The sequence below is a fragment of the Lissotriton helveticus genome, chromosome 4_1 (genome assembly GCF_964261635.1).
Source record: "Lissotriton helveticus chromosome 4_1, aLisHel1.1, whole genome shotgun sequence".
NCBI lineage: Eukaryota > Metazoa > Chordata > Amphibia > Caudata > Salamandridae > Lissotriton > Lissotriton helveticus.
In genome coordinates this window covers 1,064,178,168-1,064,202,018 of record NC_136063.1, presented here as the reverse complement: position 1 = coordinate 1,064,202,018, position 23,851 = coordinate 1,064,178,168, and the positions used below count along the sequence as shown (strand labels likewise).

Genomic DNA, 23,851 nt, shown 5'->3' with positions numbered 1-23,851 from the left:
CACTCATTCTTCAATATGTAAAACATATTTAAACTTTACAAAAACACACAGACACTAGAAGATGTCATCAGTGATGTCATTTGAGATGTCATCAGTGATGTCATCAGTGATGTCATCAGTGATGTCATCAGTGATGTCACTGACCATGTCATGAATGATGTAATATGTGACATCATCAGCAGTGGATTGCGGGTGCGCGATATATAGTTAGTGCAACTAACTATATATGGAATTTCATTGGTTTTATGTCAATAAAATGTCCAGCTAACTATATATGGTCTCTAACCTATGGTTTTTTCAGTGAATATATATATATATATATATATATATATATATGTATATATATGTATATATATATATATATTTATGCTTTACAGAAACACACTGAGCATGTCATGAGTGATGTAATATGTGACGTCATCAGCAGTGCATTACGGGGGTGGGAGTTATAGTTATAGTTAGGTCTACTAACTATGATGGCCGAATTTCTATGGTTTTGTACGAGTGAAATGTCCAACTAACCATAACATCCTTGAAACCTGTGTTTTTTTCAGTGAATTCCTAATGCTAATTTCTAACTATAACGTAGTACTCCCATTTGTAGAGTGGTGCAGAAAGGGGCCTGGGCCTCTGACAAGCTCTCAGGAATTCCGCTGCGTAGGACTTATATGCGGTACCAGGAGGGCTTGTTGGCCCCCAAAGTCCCCCAGGAGTAAAGTAGACTTGGAGGCCAACTACCCCTCCTAATACCTCAAGTAAGTCCCACACAGCAGGATTGCTGTTCTTATAGCAGGCCACGACCCCTTTCCCCACCACTCTGCAAACGCACTTCCTGGTGCCCTCTTGGATCGGGTTTAAACTCCCCTTCGCTGTTGGGGTTCCTTAGGTGCCAACTAGCCTACCTGATACCTCCAGTAAGCCCCATATAGTGGGATTGCTGACAGGTGGACACAGGCCACGCCCCTTTTCCACCACTCTGCAAACACGCCTCCTGGCGCATTCTGGGTTGAGGGATTAAGTCCTCTTGAATCCTGAGGGTCCCTGGATGCCAACTAGCCCACCAGGTACCTCTAGTAAGCCTCACACAGCTGGATTTCTGAGAGTGGTCCGAGGACACGCCCCCTTTTTACGCCATTCTGCAAACGTGCCTCCTGGCACACTGCTGCTCGGGGGATGAAGTCCACTTTAGTCGTGAGGTCCTCAGGACACAAGAGGACCTCTTCGCCCCACCAGCAGTGAGCCAAGAGACGCATTTGCAGAGTGGTGTAAAAAGAGGCATAGCCTTGGACCACCTCTCAGCAATCTCATTGTGTGGGACATACTGGAGGTACCTGGTGGGCTAGTTAGCCCCCAGGGACTCTCAGGATTCAAGGGGACTTAATCTCCCAACTTGAAAAGCGCCAGGAGATGTGTTTGCAGAATGGTGCAGAAAGGGGACGGGGGCCTCCAGCGAGATGGCGACTTTTTTGTTAGTAGAAGGGGGGCTGTGAGGACCCCATCCCCAGGGCCTTTGATGTATTTTAACTTTTGTTGTTGTTTTTTAAACAGGGGAGGGGGGCGGTCCGGCACCCCCTGCGGAGGCCGATTTCGGCCCTGGGGTACCCATCCCCCGGGGCATGGCCACTTATTTCTATATATATTAATGAACCGGATGACCCCTCAATCAACCTTCTCAACAACCTTCTTGAGATTAGTGACCTCAAGAAACTCTGCCACTCCCCTACCCATGCCAAAGAAGCCATTCTTGATGCCATCATCTCCAACCCTGACCTGACATCCTTATCCAATATCATGCCTATCGACTGGTCTGACCACCATCTCATTCTGTTCACAATATCCCCTCCAACCCCACCTGTTCCTATCAAAAACAACAAAACTATTATCTTGAGCAGAAATCTTAAGCAAATCCCTCCCGGCACCCTTGAACTGAAACTCCAATCCCATCTCATCCTCACCCCCCCTCTTCAAATCCAATTGAACTCACGGAACACTTTAACAAAACGGTCGCAGAGGTCTTAGACGAGCTTGCCCCGCTGAAAAGTAAAACGCTAAAAAGCAACCCCTCCAAATCATGGTTTACCCTCGACCTTAATAGAGAGAGACGCTCACTCAGATTAGCGGAAAGAACATGGAGACAACACCCTACACCTACCCACCTTGCTCTCCTTAGAAATGCCAGATCCTCTTATAAAAAACACATCTTCTCTGAAAAAGCTTCTTCCGCCTTCAACTCTCACATGCCAAAAACAGACCCAGAGAACTGTTCAATATTATTACAAACCAAACCTCCCCTACACCACCCAACCCAGTTGCCTCTATTAACAAGTGTGAAGAAATTGCCTGCTTTTTCGCCGAAAAAATTGCCAAAATCGACCGTGCTTTCCTTAATACCCAACCCCCGCCCATCCCTCAACCTCCCCAGGATACTCCACCTAATCCCACACCCTTGAAATCTCCCACAACACCCTCACCCATCCTCCCCTCGCTTGCCCCCCCTGAACCCCCCCTACTATCACTCTGCTTAAAAACAACGCCACTCCGTTTCTGAACGGGAAGTCTATAACATCCCATCACATCTCAAACCATCCGCACACACTAAAGACCCTCTCCCCTCCTCACTTGTCCAAGATCTCAAACACATCATTGTCCCCTACTGGACCACCATCATTAACGCCTCCCTCTCAACAGGGAATGTTCCCCCCTCCCTTCAACTCGGGCAAATCACCCCTATTCCTAAAAATCCTAAAGCTGATACGAACGACCCCATCAACCTCAGCCCCATCTCCAACCTTCCCCTCCTCTCCAAAGCTCTCGAAAAGTGCGCCCTTCTTCAACTGGACGAACACATTAACACATTCAACCTTCTTGACCCCCTTCAAACGGACATCCGCAAAGGTTGTAGCACGGAACGCCAATTGACGCCTCGACAGGACTGCACAAAGGCATAGTGGGGCTATTCTCGCGGCTCAGGCGGTGCCGCTAAACATCAAACAACCAAAGTTTGCCTGCTGTGAGAGGCCCTCGACAGGTAAATGTTCATAGGCTTTTATTTAGATGGGCGAAGACAGGCAAAGCGGCGTGATGCCGCACAATAGATTTAAAAGTCCATCCGACGTGTTTCGTGCCTGAAAGGCACTCCTTCAGCTCCATGCTTACGGCGATGTTACAGCTCCACCTTATTATAACATCCCCCGCCCGGAGTGGGCGTGGCCACCCGCGTGGCCTGTTGGTCTTTGTGGTGCCATCAGTAAAGACTCCAGTGAGTCGCCGAGCATTTCACTTGTCAAAAGTAATAACTTGCCCCAGTGGGTTTGTGAGAGCAATTCCATCGCTTTACAAGCCGTTAGTTTCTTCCATCAGCCAGTACCTGTACAATAAAAGCCTATGAACATTTACCCGTCGAGGGCCTCTCACAGCAGGCAAACTTTGGTTGTTTGATGTTTAGCGGCACCGCCTGAGCCGCGAGAAGAGCCCCACTGGGCCTGTGTGCAGTCCTGTCGAGGTGTCAATTGGCGTTTTGACAATTGGAACAGTTACTGGCTGATGGAAGAAACTAACGGCTTGTAAAGCGACGGAATTGCTCTCACAAAAGATGCACAAAAGTAAAGTGTGGCCTCCTGGAAGACCAATCGTGTCCGCTAAGGACAGTCTACTAGAAAAGACTTCTACTTATATTGACAGTTTCATTTCTCCATTTGTGAAGGACCTTAGCTCTTACCTGAGAGATACGAAAGACTTTTTACGTATCATACAGGGGGTGAAATGGGAGGACGATATGATCTTAATTACACTCGATATTACAAGTCTATATACATCGATTAGACATGAGAATGGGCTATTGGCGATGAAAAGTTTCATAGAAAAGAGGGCTCTCAAATTCCGCAGGCACAATAGGATGCTAATTGAACTAACTGACTTCTGCCTGACAAATAATATTTTTTGTTCTCAGGACAACTCTATCTACAACTCCAGGGAACCGCGATGGGCACGTGCTTCGCCCCCAGCTACGCAAATCTATTCGTGGGCTGGTGGGAGAAGCACGTGGCCTGGGCAGGGGAAAATGAGCGATGGCTGGATCGGATTATACTGTGGACCCGCTATATAGATGACTTTTTCGTGGTATGGCGTGGTCCCCAGGGTGAAGCGGAGGAGTACATCAAGGGTCTGAACATCAATGATCTAAACCTCCACTTCATGAGTAACATAAGCAGAAAGAAGGTCTTTTATCTAGACCTTCGAGTCTATGTTGAGGACAATGCCATCCAAACTGCAGTATATCGGAAGCCCACATCGGGCAACACCATTCTACACTCAGGAAGCTATCACCCACGTAGTGTGATCAACAATATCCCCCTAGGAGAGTTTTTGTTTATGAAGCGAAATTGCTCTACAGATGAGGAGTTTGAGAAAGCGCGAGGAGAGTCCAGAAAAAGATTCAGTCAGAGGGGATACTGCAAAGGAATCCTAGACCAGGCAGAAAAGAAAAGCAATGCAGTGGGGAGGAATGACCTACTGATTGATAAACCTAGAGTAGGTGAATCTAAGATCAGAATGATCACAGGTTATTCGGAAAAATCAGCAGAAGTCTTCAACATTATGAAAAGAAATTGGAAAATCCTGAAGACAGACAGCGTGATAGGGAAGACATTGTCAGAATATCCCCTGATTTCGTACAGAAGAGGAAACTCATTTAAGGACCATCTTGTAAATAGCCACTATGAGTGCAAGAGTAGGAGGAAACCATCAGCAGTGGGCTTCTACCCTTGCATGAAATGTAAGGCGTGTAGAAACTCACATAAAGTAAAAGACTATCTGATACCTGGGAAAACAAATAAAACACCAATATCCAAGTTGCTTAATTGCAAATCGGATTATACCATATATTGCCTGATGTGCCCCTGTGGGAGGAAATATATAGGGAGCACAATCAAGCAGACCAAACTCAGAGTTCTCAAACACATGAGAGCTATCTCAACGAAAGACCAGAGCTATCCAGTAGCTCGGCATTTCGAGGAGATGCACAAAAGCAACAGCAACCTACTCACCTTCTTCATACTTGATCAATTGGTCAAAAATGAACGAGGTGGAGATTGGGTAAAAAAGCTGCGAAATTTGGAATCCAGGTTCATTATCCTACTCCAGACTAAGATCCCAGGAGGCATGAACAATGAGGAAGAAATGTGGACCCACATCTAATAAGTTGTCAAACAACCTTTGGGGGGAAAGTCACATCTGTAAAAAGAAAGAAAGAAATGTGTCTCCCGAATCTCAAGAGTTGACCAAAAACTTATTAGAACATTATAATGCCCATTCAGGGCTTCATCATCAGGGCCACGCTGAGTACCATAACATAGGCAACTCCCACCCATAATATCCGTGAACCACTTATTACAGTTCTCAACTCCAAAAGCAAAAACAGTTGTTAAATAAAATGAGTGATAATGAGAACTGTATAGGACAACGGCCTTTAGGAATGACAGACGACCAGAAATATGTGGTGCAACATTATATTTGAATACAAATCAGTATTAATAATGAATTGATTAGTATAATCACACAATGATTTATGAATGCGCTAAAAAGCAATGATGATTGTACATAAATTGTATATATATGAATTTGTTCTAGCGCGATATTGACCACTACAAGATGGCCGCCATTCTCAATGATGGAATTATATGATATGTGCCGTTTTTTATTTTCACTTCTTGCACACGTGGCAGGAAGTCACAATGAAAATTGTATTTAAATCACTTTGAAAAAATGCGATGGTTTACACTGACGAAGTCGGCAACGCCGAAACGCGTTTATAATCCTTGTTATGCTGCAGAGCTATGAATAAAATGGCTAACCACGCTAAAGCGACTTTAAGTGCTCTTCTTTGAGAGGAGTCCCGGGTACGGAGGGGCTGAAGTGTTTGGAAAAAAAAAAAAATATATATATATATATATACACACACACACACACACACACAACACACATCTGGACTTTGCAGGTTGTTTTTCTCGGGGAAGCTTTACGATCTGCGTCGTTTCTCCTCCCCCTTAAGATATTGCACATGTTGAATGCTTTGTTCCACAGAAAGTTTTGTCCACCATTGGGCTCAAATGGACTATGCCGAAGCTGTTCAGAATTCGACTGCCTAGGGGATGGGGGGTAGGAAAGCATTCGGAATCAAATTCTACACCGGTAAAGGACTTCCCGGAATCCAAACATAGTCAACTATCGAGAATGATCATCTCCGGGTGATGGAGACGAAGAAAGAACTTTATAGACAGTGCCCTTGGTGTGGAGCCAAGTACGCACACTCCGACACACACAACATTTGTGACTTGTAACTCTTGGAAGTACAATGACGATCAGTGCGCCGCTTGTGCAGTGTTTAAAAATAAAAAGACTCATTGGATACAACAAGATCGACGCTTCACTCCCACTATGGAGCAAGCAGCCAAGGCAGAGTTCAGCCATGGCAGCGACATGGACAGCGATGCCCCTGCTTTAACAAGAGGGGTATGGTCATAGCCAACCCACACTACACCATGTCCGAGATATCTTCTGGAGAAGAACAGGCTCTGGTGCAGCCCAATTCACCGGCACCGATCACAGACCCGGGAATGAGTACCAAGATGACGCCACTTACCGTGAGTGTTACTGTCCCCCATACAAAGAAGATATTAACTCACCACCACGAATACCCAGCCATGGTTTGCCACAACCTTCGGATTCAGGCCGAAGCCATATCCAAGTTTCAGAGCTGAGAAATTATGAGAATATTCTCAATCCTGAAAGGGTGTCCAGACCACAACAACAAGAAGACAGTTCCGAAAAGCTTAAAACACAATACCCTCCCCGAGCACAACCATCACAAAATTATATTTCAATGTCCATAAATTAATTTTTCTTTACAAATCAAATTTTCTTCAATCGATTACAGTGTCCTTGTCCGTATATCCATGAAGTTCAACTTAACTTCTGAGATCAGACGAGATCAGGTGCTTTCAGGGTGGTACCGTCTGATCTCAGAAGTTAAGTTGAACTTGTTAGATATACGGACAAGGACATTGTAACCGATTGAAGAAAATTTGATTTGTAAAGAAGAAGAATAAATTTACGGACATTGAAATATAATTTTGTAATGGTTGTGCTCGGGGAGGGTATTGTGTTTTAACTGTTATCTGCAATTGCGAGTAGAGGTAGGGTTGAGAGGTAACCAACTCTTCTTCCCCTTGGAGCACCGACATAGTTGAAAATCTGATACTATGACCTAGATATACAGTAGAGCGCCCATTCGCCTACCTGGTTACCTAACCATCAGTTCGTTCTGAAAAGCTAACAGCACCGAAGAGTGCATCAGTGCTGTCCAAGCCTTCGATACCAAGGTATCACTCGGAATGACAAAAACATCGGCACCAAAGAGTACTAAGAAACATACATCGGAGACCAAAAAACCTTCGGAATCTGACGGAACAAAGTAAAAATTCTTCGGAGCCAAGTTCTGAGAAACACCTCGGACACTCTTCAAAACAGAAGGAATTCTATGTATCCACCATTTCAAAGCCTCAAACTGTTTCTAAAATGCACATCATCCGCACAAAAGACACAAAGTTCTAAACCCACTTAAGATCATGGGGTAGTTTCTGAGGGAATGCAACATTTTATGCAAGAAAAAAGAAAAGAGGCTGCAAAAAGAAAGGCCATCGAACTAGTCCCACACAAGTACCAAACAAAGGAGTGTACTCAGTTTACCCTCTAATACCAAAGAAAGCTGGAACCCCAAAACCCATTCTGGATCTACGGTTACTAAATCACTACATGCTGTTGGAATATATTCACATGGTCACACTTCAAAATATAATACCACTACTTCAAAAAGTCAAATCATGACTGCATTAGGCCTAAAGGATGCTTACTTCCACATTCCATTTAATCGAGTACACAGAAAATTCCTGAGATTTGGGGTCAGTGGACATCATTATCAATTCAACGTGCTGACCTTTGGGGTAGCAACAGCCCCAGAGGTGTTAAAAAATGCCTAGCAGTAGTAGAAGCAAAATTAAGAAAACATTAATGAGTTTCCCTACCTCGACGATTGGGTGATCAAGAATCCAGACAAATACAAATGTCTTATCAGACACCCAAAAGACAATACATCTACTGCATCAACTGGATTTCTCAATCAGGTATGACAAAGTCACGTCTCCAACCATCCCAAATTCAACCTTATCTGGGGTCAATTCTCAATACCATTTCGGGGTCAGCTAACCCCAATCCCCAAAGGGTTCCCAATCTCCAAAACCAACTACATCTTTTTCAGACACATCATCTACCAGTGAAAACAATCATGAAAGTATTCGAAATGATGGCACCTTGCATAGCAATAGTGCCTCATGCTTGCCCACACATGAGACCCCTCCAGGAGTGTTTAGCATTTCAGTAGTCACAAGCGGGAGGGAAAATGGAAGATCTAGTGTTGGTTTCACCCAAGGTTCATCAGGCTCTATTATGGTGGAACAATCAAAACATTCTAGCAGGGCGAGCCTTGAAAGATCCAATCCTGCAAATAACAAACACAACAATGCATAGGATGGGGAGCTCATATGAAGGACATTGTGGTTCAGGGACCTTGGACAACAACAGTTGCTACACATCAACATGTTGGAACTACTAGCCATATCAATTGCTCTCAAAGCTTTTCTCACAAACGTAGCAGGAAAGACTTTCATTCTACGCATAGACAATATGACTGCGATGTATTACATACAGAAACAGGGGGGAACCTATTCCATACAATTCTCCCATTTGGCACAAGAGATATGGATATGAGCCAACAATCACAACATTTACCTCCTAGCACAATACATACCAGGAGAGGAGAACACAATGGCGGGCCTTCTCAGCAGAACACACCAGCAGGTTTACGATGGGGGAGATAAGAAGTATGTTACTCCAAACATACTTCTAAAGGTGGGGAACACCCACAATAGATCCATTCGCAACAAAGGAAAATGCAAAACACCAAACCTTTGCATCCAGACATCCACACCCACAATCCAAGGACAATGCTCTATGGATGAACTGGTCAGGGATATTTTTGTATGCTTCTCTCCCAGTAATACCTTATGTGGTCAGGAAACTCAGACAGACTTCAATGACTCTGATTCTGATCGCACCCACATAGGCACGTCAACCATGTTACACCACACTATTAGAGCTCTCCCTGCAACCTCACAAGAAGCTACACAATTATCCAAATCTTCAAACATACAGCAGTGGCAGGGTGAGACATCCCAACCCTCAACAGCTCAATCTTGGAATCTGGCTCCTGGTGTAATAGAATTTCGATACCTCTATCTACCTGAGGAATGTATGATTTTTTTAAAAGAAGCAAGAAGACCTACAACAAGAGCTTGGTGTGCAGCAAAATGGATGCGTTTTGTGCATTATTGTGCAACACAACACATTTACCGTCTTTCCCCAACAGAACAGCAATTAATTTGCTACCTGTTAGATTTACAAGAATCACAGTTACCATACACCTCAATATGCCTTCCTTTAGCAGCTATTGCAGCATATTTACTAAACAGCAAGCATCAGTCACTTTGCCGTATTCCTGTAATCAAAGCCTTCATGAAAGGATTAAAAAGTAATTCCACCTCATACACCTCCAATATCAGCGTGAAATCTAAACATTGTTCTAACATTGCTTATGAGACCACCATTTGAGCCGCTGCATAATTGTCAAATACAATTCTTGACATGAAAAGTGGATTACTTGTAGCAGTAACATTCTTTTTTTTTATATATATTTCTTTTTATTATCAAGAAAACATAAACAAGCGAGGCAATAAAAGGCAGTACAGCTGGATATGCGCTCAGAGAGGAAGGAAAGTGCATTGCAATTTGATACAAATCATCAGTGCAAGGGGGGGCAGGGGGGAAATCAGAGTCATAAACATTAAAGCTTAAACATCACTAGGAATGTCAGGTCAGGGGGAAAGCGGAACATCCGGAGCATCCGCGTGTCACAAAGTGTACCTGAATTCCTTGAGTTTCCGTGGAAGCTGATGGCGTGAAGGTGAAACTTTCAGCTGAGAATTTCCCAACTCTCCCACTCCCCTAGACCCGGATTTCTCTAAGTCCAGAAGAGTAAGGGAAAGGGGAAGTGGAATGAAAAAAGAGAGACTGCCACCCTGGTGTCACCAAGACTCTTCAATATTTCTGGTCTGGTCTCACCTTCAAGAGTTAGCACATCATTAATACAGTTCTACTTATAATTTGGAACTGAACTAACTTCGTCCTACATGAGTCCTACCTGTATACTGAGTGGTTTGAGCTGCTCTCTATATAATGTTCCAAAAGGAATTTAGAATGCTGTAGAACCCAAACTCGACAAGCCAAAGGGAGTAGTCTTTGTTGAATCCAAGTGATGAATTAAAGATGGTATACATTGGTAACAATTATATGCATATCATTAGATACCCTTATATACTTGCAGACTAGTAACCTGGAGGTGGGTTCAGCAACTTGGAATCCCAATTGGTATGGAACATTCAATGAGTTCATGGAATATTCTTTCTTTTGTAGACTGTAATTTTCAGGACTCTGTTATGCATCAAAATGTCTGTCACAGTTTCTAGAATGAACTGGCTGAGATATTCTAAATCTGGAAGGTTTGTACTAAATGTCTGTCACAGTTAGTTCACAAAGAAATACAACTAGACTCTCCTACCAGCTGTCTTCTTCACTCCGGAACTTAGCCAAAACGGAACTGACTCCTTCCGCATGCCTCTTCGAAATTCAGGATTCTGGAAACGGAAGAATTATAGCTTCTTCCAAACTCCCGGGGAATATACTGGATGCTTCACGGGAGCTGCTGTAGAGACTCAACCTTGAAACCGCTTGAAAACACCAAGCGGCAATTGCGGAATTAAGCGGAGGTTTTAAATATTCAAAATATGCTCAGCAAACAGCGTTGAACAACTAGCTGGTTTCTGTGTACTCAGGAAACGAGAAAACGCTAACAGAAACCCTTGTCAGGATACGAACTGAAGGCGCGCAAGGAGGAACGTCTTGCCGCCGAGGAAAAACAGTTGAAGTGCGCAGAGAAGAATTCTCGCGCTCCTGAAATGGCGGTCTGCAGATTACCGCTAGAACGCTAACCTTCTGCACTAATGGCACAACCAGGAACATAGTTCTAGCATGACCAGGATTTGGCCAAACGCTGCCGCCAGCTCCACAAGGCTAGAACAGTGGGAGCAGCCAGTCGACCAAAACTCTTGCAAACCAAAGATATCGTTTTAGAGCGGGGTCTGACACCGCGAGGGGAGGTGTACATATATCACCCCGGTAGGAGTTCCATTGGCCCCAGATTTTACCCCACTTTTTAGGTCTGCCGCGTGCCACATACACCGTCTTCTCTCTAAACATACACCAGTCCATGTTCTCCTTCTATGCCAGGACCGTGGGCGGCCTCTGGGAACCCCACAACTGAGCGATATCTCTCTTGGCAACCATATTCCCAAGGGTCCCCCACTGAGTCTGCGCCACATCATAGTCAGTCGGTTCCCAAACATTCAGCAAACAACGCCTTGCTTCGGGCAACAGCGCGATACCCGTGACCTCTTCAATCGCAGCATGCACTCTACTCCAGAACACTACCACTTCCGGACATTCCCAAATTATGTGGAGGAAAGTACCAGTTAAACCGCATCCACGCTTACACAACCCATCCCCAGAATATCCCATACGAATCAGGCGAGGGACGGTCACATAAATCCGGTGCAGGATCTTAAGCTGTACGAGTCGGAGACGAGCCGGATTCGCGACCTCCTTTGGAGAGGATATCGCCGACTGCCAGTCCTCGTCATCCAACTCCAGACCGTCACTGGTCCAAACCTCTCTAAGTTGCACCAACAGGTCAACTCGATCATTCATCTATTTCTTATATATCAAAGAAATGGTGCTGTCGGGAACATATCCGTCAAGCACCCGATCTTCAAGTGGGGATGATTCCGGGATAACGATACCTGCAGGACAAACCGAACCCAACGAGTGGCGAATCTGCACATAATGGAAGAACTCCTTGTCACTCAGCTCATATTCTACCTTCAACTCCTCAAAGGTCTTAACCCTATCTTTGGCCCAGACATCACTCACCCTGCAAATACCAATCATATCCCACTTCTCAAAACCTTTCGTCTTCCACAGGCTGCCCAGTCTTTCAGTGCATAGAGCGGAGTCGCTCGAGTCAGTCGATCCCTCCATCCCATTGCCGCATTCGCACTTTGCCACACTCGCACCGCTATCTTAGTGGGTCCCGAAAGTTTCTTTCCAGCAGATTTGGAATAAAGCACCCTGTTATAATCGCCAACCGGCAGCAGCCACTTATCCATCTCAAACGCAGGATTTAACGCAGGACCGTACATTCCATGATTAATAGCTCCCAGCTGGGAGGCCCAATAGTATCGCCTTATATCCGGAAGTGCAATACCACCGTCCTGCCAGGGAAGCGTCAGCTTGGCGAGGGCGATACGCGAATGCCCACCCCATATCAACTGTCTCTGCAAACTCTCCACCTCCCGAAAATAGCTCGCCGGAATGACGTCAAATGTGTTCTGAAGCGTGTATAAAAACCGCTGCAAATACGTCATTTTGAAAAGAGCTGCACGCCCGAGGGGGGACAACGGCAGTCTGCGTCAGGCCACAACGTCGGATTTTAACCGTTGGAGCGGGGGGAGCAGATTACGATCGTAACGGACCACGGGGTCTAACGCGATAAAGACCCCCAGATACTTAAATCCCATCTGCGCCACTTGTATGGGACAACCGCGTGGCAAAGAGGGAGTGTCACCCGAGAGTACATAGACACAGGACTTGGTCCAATTAATCACAAGGCCGGAGTTCCTCTCAAACGAATTTAACACATCAAACAATACAATCAACGACTTTCGAGGCGACGTGAGATACAACAAAATGAGTGATATTCGATCCTCAAAATCCAGGGTCCACTGAATACCCCTCATCGATGGCTCCCATCGCAGCCAAGGGTTCCAAGGCGAGGGCAAAAAGAAGCGGGGACAGTGGACACCCCTGCCGCGTGCCCCTCCCAAGAATAAAGGACTTTGAAACCCGTCCATTGACCACAATCTGAGCCAGTTGTTCCTCATACAAAAGTTTGACCCAGCCGATGAAACCAGGACCAAAACCGAACTTTGCAAGAGCAGCCCAGAGATACGGCCATTCCAATGTATCAAAGGCCATCGTAGCGTCCAAGGAAGCCAAGATGGCCGGTTCACGCAGTGACGTTGCTCTTGCGAGAACGCCATGCAAGCGCCATAAGTTCAATGCTGTGTTACGATGTGGAATGAAACCCGACTGATCCGGTCACCAATCACTTTTATCAAGCGGTTTGCCAGCAATTTTGCGAGGATCTTGGGCTCCGCATTTAGAAGCGAAATAGGCCTATAAGATGCGCAGCGATCCCGCGGCTTCCACTCCTTATGAATCACCACAATGGTCTCAAATCGCTGATCACGAGGTAGGGAGCCAATGTCTTGCGAATCCAGGAACATAGAACAAAGATACAGCGCCATTTTGTCAGGACGCAACTTGTAAAGCTCGATGGGGAGACCATTAGGGCCCATGGCTTTTCCGGAACGTACAGAACGAATAGCAGTCGCCACCTCATCAACGGAAAATGCTGCGTCCATCAGTTCCCTATCTGAATCTGACAGGCAAGGCAATGCAATGTCTTGTAACAGCAGGTGTGAGTCTTCCTCTGGTCTAACGGACACTGGGGAATACACTTTTCGAAAATGTTCCGCAAAACACTCCACAATCTCAACAGGATCAGTCACTCTCACTCCATCCACTCTCTCAATCACAGGGACCACACGACTCTCCCTCTCCTTTCTATCTAACCAAGCAATCAATTTCCCAGCCTTATCTCCCACATCATATAAACGTCCCTGCTGCTCTCTACTCATAACTTTAGCAGCATCCGTTACCAACCCCCTATAGTCAAGTTGTTTGAGACTGATGAGATGAATCTGGTCATGAGTGATACCCAACTCCAAATCCCCTTCCAGCTCAGCTATTTCGGTCTCGAGGTGGACTACCGCCTCGTTTTTGCTTTTCTTGGCGCCAGCAATTAACGACAGCGCCTGTCCACGGATAACCGTCTTGAAAGCCTCCCACAGCGAGACAGAAGAGGACACAGACCCCACATTCTCAGCAAAATAATGATCCAGAGACTTGACCAACTCAGCCCGGGTTTTGGTGTCACGGAGATACCAAGGATTGATCGGGGCCACTCGACCCTCAGCCCCCATCTTTGTGTCCATCAAAAGCCACAGTGGGGAGTGATCTGAAATACCCCTAGCCAAATGTCTAACTTCCCTGAATGAAGAGACCTGCGCTGCCGGCATCAGGACGTAATCAAGTCTAGAGAGACTGCCATGAGCACCAGAGTGGAAGGTGTATTGCGACTGTCCCGGATGCAGTAACCTTCAACAATCTACCAGTCCCAGTGTCTCCAGAAAGCCACCCAACCAAGACTGTGATCTCGTGAGGTCCCTGGGGGGGTAACGGTCCTCCCTACCGGAGACGACAGAATTGAAATCTCCACCCATCACCAGGATGCCTTCCGGAAGCCCCAGAACTACTCTCCCCAAATCAGCAAAGGTCGTAGTCTGCAAGCCAGGAGGATCATATACGGAAAGCAGTGAGACAGTCTTCCCCTCCCATCTGCCAGTGAGAGCAGCGTAGCGCCCCCTGTCGTCAAGGATTATGTCGTCCACCTCCAAGGGGAGAGAACCCCTGACTAGGTTACCCACCCCCCTAGAACAGTAGTGAATCCAGAGTGTGCCACAAGACGATAACCTCGCCGATTCATGGCATGTGTTTCCGATCAGATGTGTCTCTTGCAGCAACACCACATCTGGGGAAAGGCGTCTCATTAGCTGCAACACTACACCACGTTTTATCCTATCCTCCAACCCGTTAACATTTCAGCACAATAACTTCAACCCCCTACCCCCCATCCCAGGAAATAAATGCAGAATCCACCCCACAGCGAGCACAACACCCAGGTCCAGAAGTTAAACAATGTGTTGCCTTGAAACGAAATGAAACACACACAAACCCCCCTCCTACCCCCCAACAAATACCCAAAACACCCACCCTGCACCTCTGCGTTAGACTCAAAAGCCACCCCAACTTGCAGTGTGCCTGTCACCCTAACATTAAACTAGTCTACAAAAAGAAACCCGGAGGAGGAGAGAGTCTCACCCCCCCGCCACCTCTGGGTATCCCACCACGAGTAGTGCAAGTGTAAAAGTCATCGAACCACAGCTGCCAGTCGTGTACAATGTCCAGAAATCAGAAACCACTGCTCATTCCTGTTCCAACGGGTCGCCTTCAGCTCCTTCGGAATGTTCTGAGCTATCACACTGCATAGGCAACGTATCGAGCCAGTCACTCACTCTCTCAGGGCGGTCAAAGAAAAACGTCCGATCCTCGTACTCTACACGCAGCCGAGTTGGAAAAAGCATCGCGTATTTCATACCCATGTCTCTCAGTCGTCGCTTCACCCTCTGAAACCCATTCCTTTGTTTCTGAATGAACTGGGTGAAGTCTGGGTAGAAGCTCACCGTAGTGTTTTCAAACTTCGTAGGGGCGCCCACCCGCGATGCCTGCAGGATAGCGTCTCTATCTCTAAAGTTAAAAATTCTGGCGATGATAGGACGCGTAGGGGCGGCTAGCTTTGGCTTCCCGCACGGCACTCTGTGTGCGCGTTCCACCGCAAAGAAGTTGCTCAGGCCTTTGGGGGCGAGATGATTTAGGATGAGGTCCTCGACAAGGAGATCCACGGCTGGTTCTTCCGGTTTTTCAGGGACCACAATAATACGTACGATGTTGCGTCTGGCCCGACTTTCAAAATCCTCCAGCCGGCGAGCAAAGAGATCATTGGAGGATCGTAGATTGCGAACCTCCGTCTGTAAATCGGACACATCAGTCGTAAGGCTGGAGGTCTTCAAATCTAAGGATTTAACTTTTTCGTTAGTCTTTGATAAATCCGCCCTGATCAAATTGACATTGATTGCCACAGTATCAAGCTTTAGGGCCAGAGCCTCATATTGTTGGCCGATAGAGGTCTTCATACTAGCAATGGCGCCCATGACATCATGCAGGGTCAAATCATCCGCCGCTGCTGAGTCGTCCCCCGCATCTCCCAGGGCCCTACTCGTACCACCGGGGGACACCTTAGGATGGGTGTAGGGATCCATGATATTCGATTGAATAGCGCCTCCCCGGTGGACGGTCTTGGTCTTCAGTTTCTCGCTATCGGGTTTGCCCGCCATATTGGGTGTTGCGCCCCTGAGGGGCCTTCGAGACCTGGTAAAAATGACTCCTCTCGATTCACCCACCGGGATATCCAAAAACAAGTTCCAGCCAGATGTCACACCACCAGAGACACTCGGTGGCAAGCATACAGTGGAGTTGCGGGGTCAGACTGCACCCCGGGTTGCCAGAGCGGTCTTGAGACCGGAGAAAGCCAAGGAGCCAAAAACGAAACCGAAAGTTAACTCCGGGGTTGTGAGCAGGACCCCGTAGGCCGTTGTTGTTCAACTACTACCTGGGCACCACATTGACTCGAGCCCCGGGCAGTGCCATGGAGCAGGCCACAAAAGATCAAAGTGCCGTAGTTGCGGTTCCCGGAGTCCAAATCGATTTCTGAAAGCAGCTATATTATCAGCTGGGTTGCGTCTTCAATAACCCGTCGTCCTAATAAGGATAAAGTTCAGGATAGATGCGGGAGGTGGCGAGGGTTTCGGGAGCCCTGTGCTCACGCGCCCATCTCGGTTGCGCGCGAAGCTCCTCCCCCCAGCAGTAAGACTCTTAAGAAGGGTCTGTGAGATACATGTCCTCACATTTGAAGAACTGTTAGGAATGTCAGATTGAACCATCACTAGCCTTAAGAATTCGACCAGCGAGGGCAATGATATGCAGGCTGTCCAACCACTTCACCTTGTGTTATCTACCAGGAGTGAATGTAGACCGCTATCCTGAGAGAAACCACACAGAGGAAACGGGGAATGGGATACAATAATTAAAGCTGCTGAAGATATCTGGAATGCCTCTTCTGCAATGTTCTCTATAGGAATAGGAATGTCTATCCTCCTGGTAGAGCCAACCTTGTGGGTGTTGCCCTGTATCAAAAAAGGAATTAGCAGTGTACAAGGGGTTAGTGTTCAATCAGTCCCCTCAAGTAATCTCATTTAACACGAACACTAACACTCTTACCCATCATAGTCAATACTCACAGCTCACTCCTCATGCAGCTGCAGGAAGGTTACTCATAAGACTTATATGACTCCACTGACGTTATATACGTGGATGACGTCAGGGCGGAGCCATGCAACGCCGTCCCTGGGCACGCAGAGGGTACTGCTAAAAAATCTCCTGATCCAGACTGGCGCCTGGAGGATATTCTAAGTTAAGTAATCTGCGACTAGACTGTGTCTCTGCCAGATACATTGTTACCCAAGGTAAGTAACTTGTTCATTATTTCAAATGCCTTCAAGCAGGCCATAATGGATCCTGACCTCACTAGAAGTCAAACGAGCACTCGTGTACCTCATAGACCAAACTAGGCATTAACTCAAGAAAAAACTGCTGTTTGTCTCCTTTGCACCCAGACACCTTGGGAAACCCATTTCTAAAGGGTCATAGCCAGATGGATTGTGGTTAATCCGGGTTTTTTATGCATGCAATAACAACTCAGCTCACAGATGTTCTGCAGGCACGTTCGACATTTAAAGAAAGAGGAGGCAACCATGGTTTTTCTTGGCAAGATCCCACCAATGAATATTTGGAAGGCACAATGCGGTCGTCTGCTCATACGTTCCCAAAACATTACCATATAGACATGCATTTAAACAGGGTGATCCCCGTGTCTTTCTGACATTCCCAGCCTCAAGGGGATGGGCATCTGTTTAAAGCCAGCATACATAATTTGATCTGCTACGACACATCCAGCAAATTGTCAATGTTAGTTACCTTTAACCAGCTTTTTGCATCTTGTGTTGTAGATACACCTAACCATCCCCTTGATATATGTATGGAAGTTATGGGGTTAGTAGTTTGCTTTACTTAACCCTCAGAACAAGACACACCCTTTCTTACTGGCAGAAAATACAATACTCTTAAACTAAATGATGTGTGCTTATGTATTGTGGTATTGTTCTACTTGGTCATAAGTCTACTGAAGTGAAATGTAATTTTAAAGTAATTAAATGTATTATTTATAATGCAGCACTAGGAAGAATAGTATGCAGCATGTGATCTACTACACAACTTGTGACAAATAACTGGTTGCAGGTAAATAACGTTTTCCAAACCTACTGGATATAGAATAGATTGCTTGGCAACACAACAACAGAGTTTAATCTAGCGTCTCTTTCATATACTTTTCCACCAGAACACATATACAAATGCTGACAAGTTGTTAGAAGCTGCAGAGCAGCTGGCTCAGACAGGGGAATGTGATCCAGAAGAGATTTACCAAGCTGCTCATCAACTGGAAGACCGAATTCAAGATTTTGTGAGACGCGTGGAGCAGCGCAAGATTCTGCTGGACATGTCTGTGTCATTTCACACTCACGTCAAAGAGGTATGGCTTTGATAGATAGTGGTTAGTCAGACCATATATTAAATTGAAAATCTGTATTTTTTTTCTTTAACGCCTTAACCGCAGCGGTTTTTCCGCCGCGGTGCGGGTGCTCTATTAGGTGGGCGGGGCTCCGTCGGCCAACGGCAGCACTAGCGAGGTAGTGCTTTGGCCGACGGGAGCACGCAAGGGCTTAAGGTTGTGTTGCATAACTCAGAAAAACAAAGGCAACTTGAATGAAAAGGTAGCAGAAAATCTTGTCATTTTGTAGAACATTATATAATTTCCCCAAACAGATAATTAAAATCCTTTCAAATAAATTGCACTCAAGATCCTCTTATAATGGCACGTTTCTTAGTTTCTCCTCCTTGACACTCATGAATGCCAAATTAATTGGACTTCTCTATTTACAGGTCTTAATCAGATAAGTAAGTTGGAATAATCTTCTGTATTATAAACAAATGTGAACTATCTGCAGAAAACCTGGAAATGTGCTCCCTTGTAAAATACATTCTAAACAAATGAAAAATCTGCATTTTGTTAAGTGGCACAATAAATTGATGCTTTTAGGGAAACATATTGGCAAAAAAAATCAAGGTTGTTTTGAATATCTGAAAGAGACTATTAGTTATGGATTCCTTACCTTAGAATTATCCACAGGCGTCAGACTGGATCTGAAGACTTTTTTCTCAGCAGTACCCCTTACCCCTGCTTATCGGTAGGTGGCGTCAGTCGACTCTGCGTTCATCGATGGCATTGTGGTCACTGTTGTGATGTCGCGTAGCTATTTAGACGCCGCCCTTGTGCGCTGACATCAGTTCTATCTTTTTCCGCGCCAGCCATCGCAAATCCAGAGAGACCTGTACCCTTATTCAATTTTTGAATAACTCTTTTTTTACTTTTGTCGGTCTTTTTTTTTAGTCTTCCAACCCGGTGCACGTCCTCGGACCGGCTTCAAACCTTGTGAGTCCTGCCACAAATTGATGTCCGTCATGGATCTGCACCTCGTGTACCTCTGGTGCCTGGAGCGCGACCACAACCCAAAGTTGTGCCCCGACTGTCGGGCCATGGCCCGAAGTCTGAGGGAGCGATCTCGAAAGCTTCTGGAGGCTGGGCAGTTGGCTCTGCACCGCTCGAGGTCCTGTTCGAGAAGGAGGGCGCAGGACTGGTCGCGGAGCCACCACCACCACTCGTCATTAAAGTCTTCGGGTAAGTCGAAGCTCAAGAAGAAGTCGAAGAAGCATAGTTGCTCTTCGCTTGCTCCCCATCCATTGGCTGACGCGATTCGGGATGCGGAAGGTCGTCAATCTGCGGCTCTGCCTTCGGAGCCTGCAGGGTCGGCTCCAACCTTCCCTCCCTTCAAAGGAGCTGGGGTGACCCCTGCCCAGCTTCGTGAATTTTATGAAGCGATGAATGCCATCCTTGGGCAGCCTGACTCTGCCGGTGTGCCTTCGGGCCCCGTGGACTCGGTTGGGGGTTCTAGGGCTTCTAGGCCGGCGACTTCGTTCTCGGCGGCGCAGACCTACCAAGGATCCAGGTCGATGCCGGTTGACCTCACAACACCTCCTCTGGCACCAATTCTGTTAACGATGCCTCCGCCAGTGCCGGCCGTTCCCCCGGCCAGCATTGCACCCGACCCTCCCCTTGAATTAGAAACAGGGCCGGACTGGCGTCGGGATCCGGCGCCGACAGGCAATTTTGTGCCTATTTTCTATCCTGGCATTCCCTCCTGCCCAGAGTGGTAGCCAGAAGGTGAGGAGGATGATTGGGAGGGGTCTGGAGACCCTTTAACAGACGAGCTCCAAGAGTCAGACTGGAGAGAGGAGTTGGGTGATGCCAGCGGTCTCGACACATCACCAGACTCCGGTATGCTTTCTCCCCCTACCGTGGCTACGGAGGACGGAGCTGCCTACGCTGTGGTGTTGCGTAGGGCGGCTTAGGCCTTTGGCCTTAAGCTTCCCACGGTGACAGTCAGGACTAACCTCCTGACTGAGGTACTTCAGCCAGCGTCAGCCTCTTCGGAGCCTCTGCTGCCTTTTAATGAAGCCCTCATGGACATTCTACTGGGCACTTGGTCCAAGCCCAGCACAGGGGCTCCTACCCCTGAGAGGTTGGTGATCCAAGCCTCAACGTCCAAAGGTGCGTTCCCTACTGCTCCCCCAGATAGGGAATCCAGGAAGCTGGACCTTCTTGGGAAGAAACTGTTTTCTTCTGCCAGCTGAGGACTGCGGTCGTTAAACACCACATGTCTCTTGGGCTGTTATTCCCACTCCGTGTTGGATTCGGTCACGCAAGTGCTGCCACGGTGCCCGGAGGAGGCCCGGGCTGTACTCTCCCATGCACTTTTCGAAGGGAGGGATGCAGCAAAGTTCGTCCGCTGTGAGCTGGACACCGCCGACTCGCTAGGCAGGATGATTTCCACATCGGAAGCCCTGAGACGCTTAGCCTGGTTGAGGTCCACTGGCTTTTCAGGGGATGTCCAATCAACACTTTTGGACATGCCATTTGATCGCCATCGCCTATTTGGCGACAAAGCGGACAATGCGCTTGAGCGGACTTTAGGGCTATGGCCAGATCCTTAGGCCTCGCTACCACCGCGTCACTTCTGGGATGGGGTTGCCACAGTGGAGAGGCAGAGATCAGAGGCCTCTGGTCTCCGGTGGAGTCCGGGCTCCACATCAAATTTCTGGAGCACCAGGCGATTAGTCTGGCACTGAAGGGATTCCTTCCCTCTGTCAAGGCAAGAACAGTGCAGGTGTTCACAGACAACACTTCCGCAATGTGGTATTGCAACAAACAGGGCAGAGTGGGGTCGTGGACCGTCTGTGAGGAGGCCCTTTGCCTCTGGAAGTGGCTGGAACATCAGGGCATGTCCCTGGTGATTCAACACCTAGCAGATTCTCTGATCGCCAGGGCGGACAAACTCAGCCACGGGTGCCTGATTGATCACGAATGGCGTCTTCATTCGGAGGCACCCTCAAAGGCCAACATTTGGCCATTTCTGCCTTCCTTCGCCTTCCAGATCACCCTTCTCTTTTCAAGTCCCCTATTGTAAATCGCTTCCTTAAGGCATTACCCACCTTTTTCCTCGTATTCCTTTCGTAATCCCCAGTGGGACTTGAACCTTGTTCTTACTTATTTGATGTGCGTGCCCTTTGAGAGGCTGCTTAATTGCCCTCTCAGACTCTTGACTCTGAAGAGTGCCTGTCGGGTTGCCACCACCTCTGCTAGCAGGGTGAGTGAGCTTCAGGCCCTTTCTTCTAAGCCTCCTATCCTTGCTGTTCGCCCGGACAAGGTTGTCCTTAGAACTCAACCTTCTTTTCTTCCCAAAGTGGTTACCTCTTTCCACATAGGACAGACCACACTTTGCCCACCTTCTTTCCACCTCTGTATCCTTCTAAAGAAGAACGGCTCCACCGTCTGGATCTAAAATGTGCGCTTTCATTTTATTTGGATCGCACAAGACCATTCCAGGTGGATGAGCAGCTCTTTGTTTGATATGTGGTCGCCAAGAAAGGTCGGGCTGTGCAGAAGCGAACTATCTTCCCATAGGTCATTCTTTGCATAAAATTCTGGTATTCCTTAGCGAAAAGGGAACCTCCAGTAGAGTTGCTCACCCATTCCTCCAGGGCTATGGCGGCCACTACTGCTTTGGGACGAGGAGTCCCCCTTCATGATATCTGCCAGGCAGCCACGTAGCCTTCTTTGCACATGTTCACTAAGCACTACTACCTGGACAGCCAAGTCCGAAGAGTCAGCTTCTTTGGCTGTCCTGTTCTGTAGGACTTCCTGGTGTGAACTTCGTTCTCAGACCCACCTCCGGGGTTGGTATTGCTGGGGTATATATTCTAAGGTAAGGAATCCATAACTAAAAGTCTCTTTCAGATGAACAAGTTACTTATCTGCGGTAACAATATATCTGTAAGAGACCTATATTAGTTATGGATTCTTACCGCCCCACCTATCCTCCCCGTCCTGCGAACTGACTTCTAGAGTTAGGGACTCTCTTTCAGGTCCCTTGTTGTTGTGCACCACTGGTCAGTGCCTTGCATGGCTCTGCGCTTCTGGCTTGGAATGTCGTGTAAATAACTGACGTCATGCGCTGGGATGGTGTCTAAGTAGATACCGCAACGTCACGACGGTGACTACAACGCCATTGACTAACTCGGAGTCGACCGACGCCACCTACCGATGCGCAGGGGTACTGCTGAGAAAAAATTCTCCGGATCTAGTCTGACGCCTGGGGGTAATTCTAAGGTAAGGAATCCATAACTAATATATGTCTCTTACAGATATATCGTTACCAAAGGTAAGTAACTTGTTTGTTTGGTCCTACTTGGGTATGTCCTGCTAGCCGTTGATGGAGACTTATGACTTCATATTTTTTCTACAAAGTTTGCCTTGACTTTATTGTTATTAATTAATTATTGTGGGTTGTCATTGATCAGCGTTCACTAAAGCTGCCAGCATTGGCTCCATCTTCAAATAGTTTTTTTGCATTTTGTTTTTTGGTGTATAAGTTACAATTTCTAACTAATTCTAGTTTGTGGGAAGGTTTTGGAGGGTTCCATATGAATCTTTAAATGGACACCACACCACCTTTGCATTTTCTGACCATCTGTTTTGGACACAGTAGAAAAAGGCGGAAGATTTTTCGAAGTATACATGAAAATGATGACCTACTTTTGGTTTAAAAATCCACTTCTTGGGGTTTGTTTCGGAGCAGAAAGCATAGAGGTTGTGTAAATTTTGGTTTTTCAGGGTTCCTCTAAAAACGTTTGAGTGTTAAGGAAACAACCTCACTTGAAGTATGTTGAGGCTTGAATCTGCTTGAGTTGCAGAGCTGAAGATTTGGTACCATTGTTTTGAAAGGATCGCAGCAAAGTTTACATGAAGAATTGTGATAAACTCCTGACATAGGAACCCGACATGCCATGTCAGTGGATAGGAAAGTGGGTTTAGAGACTTGAGGTAGCAGAGTCTGATGACTGTTAGTTTGAAGGTGGGCTATTCCGAAAAATCTGTTAAAAAAAACCAACTAATTATCAATGATATTGAAACCTACTAAGATGAGGCTCTTGGTAATGATGAAGATCTTGGGACAAAACAGATGTTCTCTTTCTTTTCCTCTGGGATTGTCATTTAAATAGCACTTATTGAGACATAAGCTCACAACTGTGT

At 46.7% G+C, this 23,851-nt stretch overlaps 1 protein-coding gene across 3 annotated transcripts in view; it reads left to right on the top strand.

The window, feature by feature from the left end:
- The window catches only part of TRIO (trio Rho guanine nucleotide exchange factor), a 4,034,553-nt gene that overhangs the window by 1,028,230 nt on the left and 2,982,472 nt on the right, over nucleotides 1-23,851 (top strand). For all 3 annotated transcript variants that reach the window (XM_078687660.1, XM_078687659.1, XM_078687661.1), the window contains exon 11: nucleotides 18,482-18,673. In XM_078687660.1, the coding sequence (XP_078543786.1) occupies nucleotides 18,482-18,673 (192 nt within the window). The remainder of the gene's footprint in view (nucleotides 1-18,481; nucleotides 18,674-23,851) is intronic.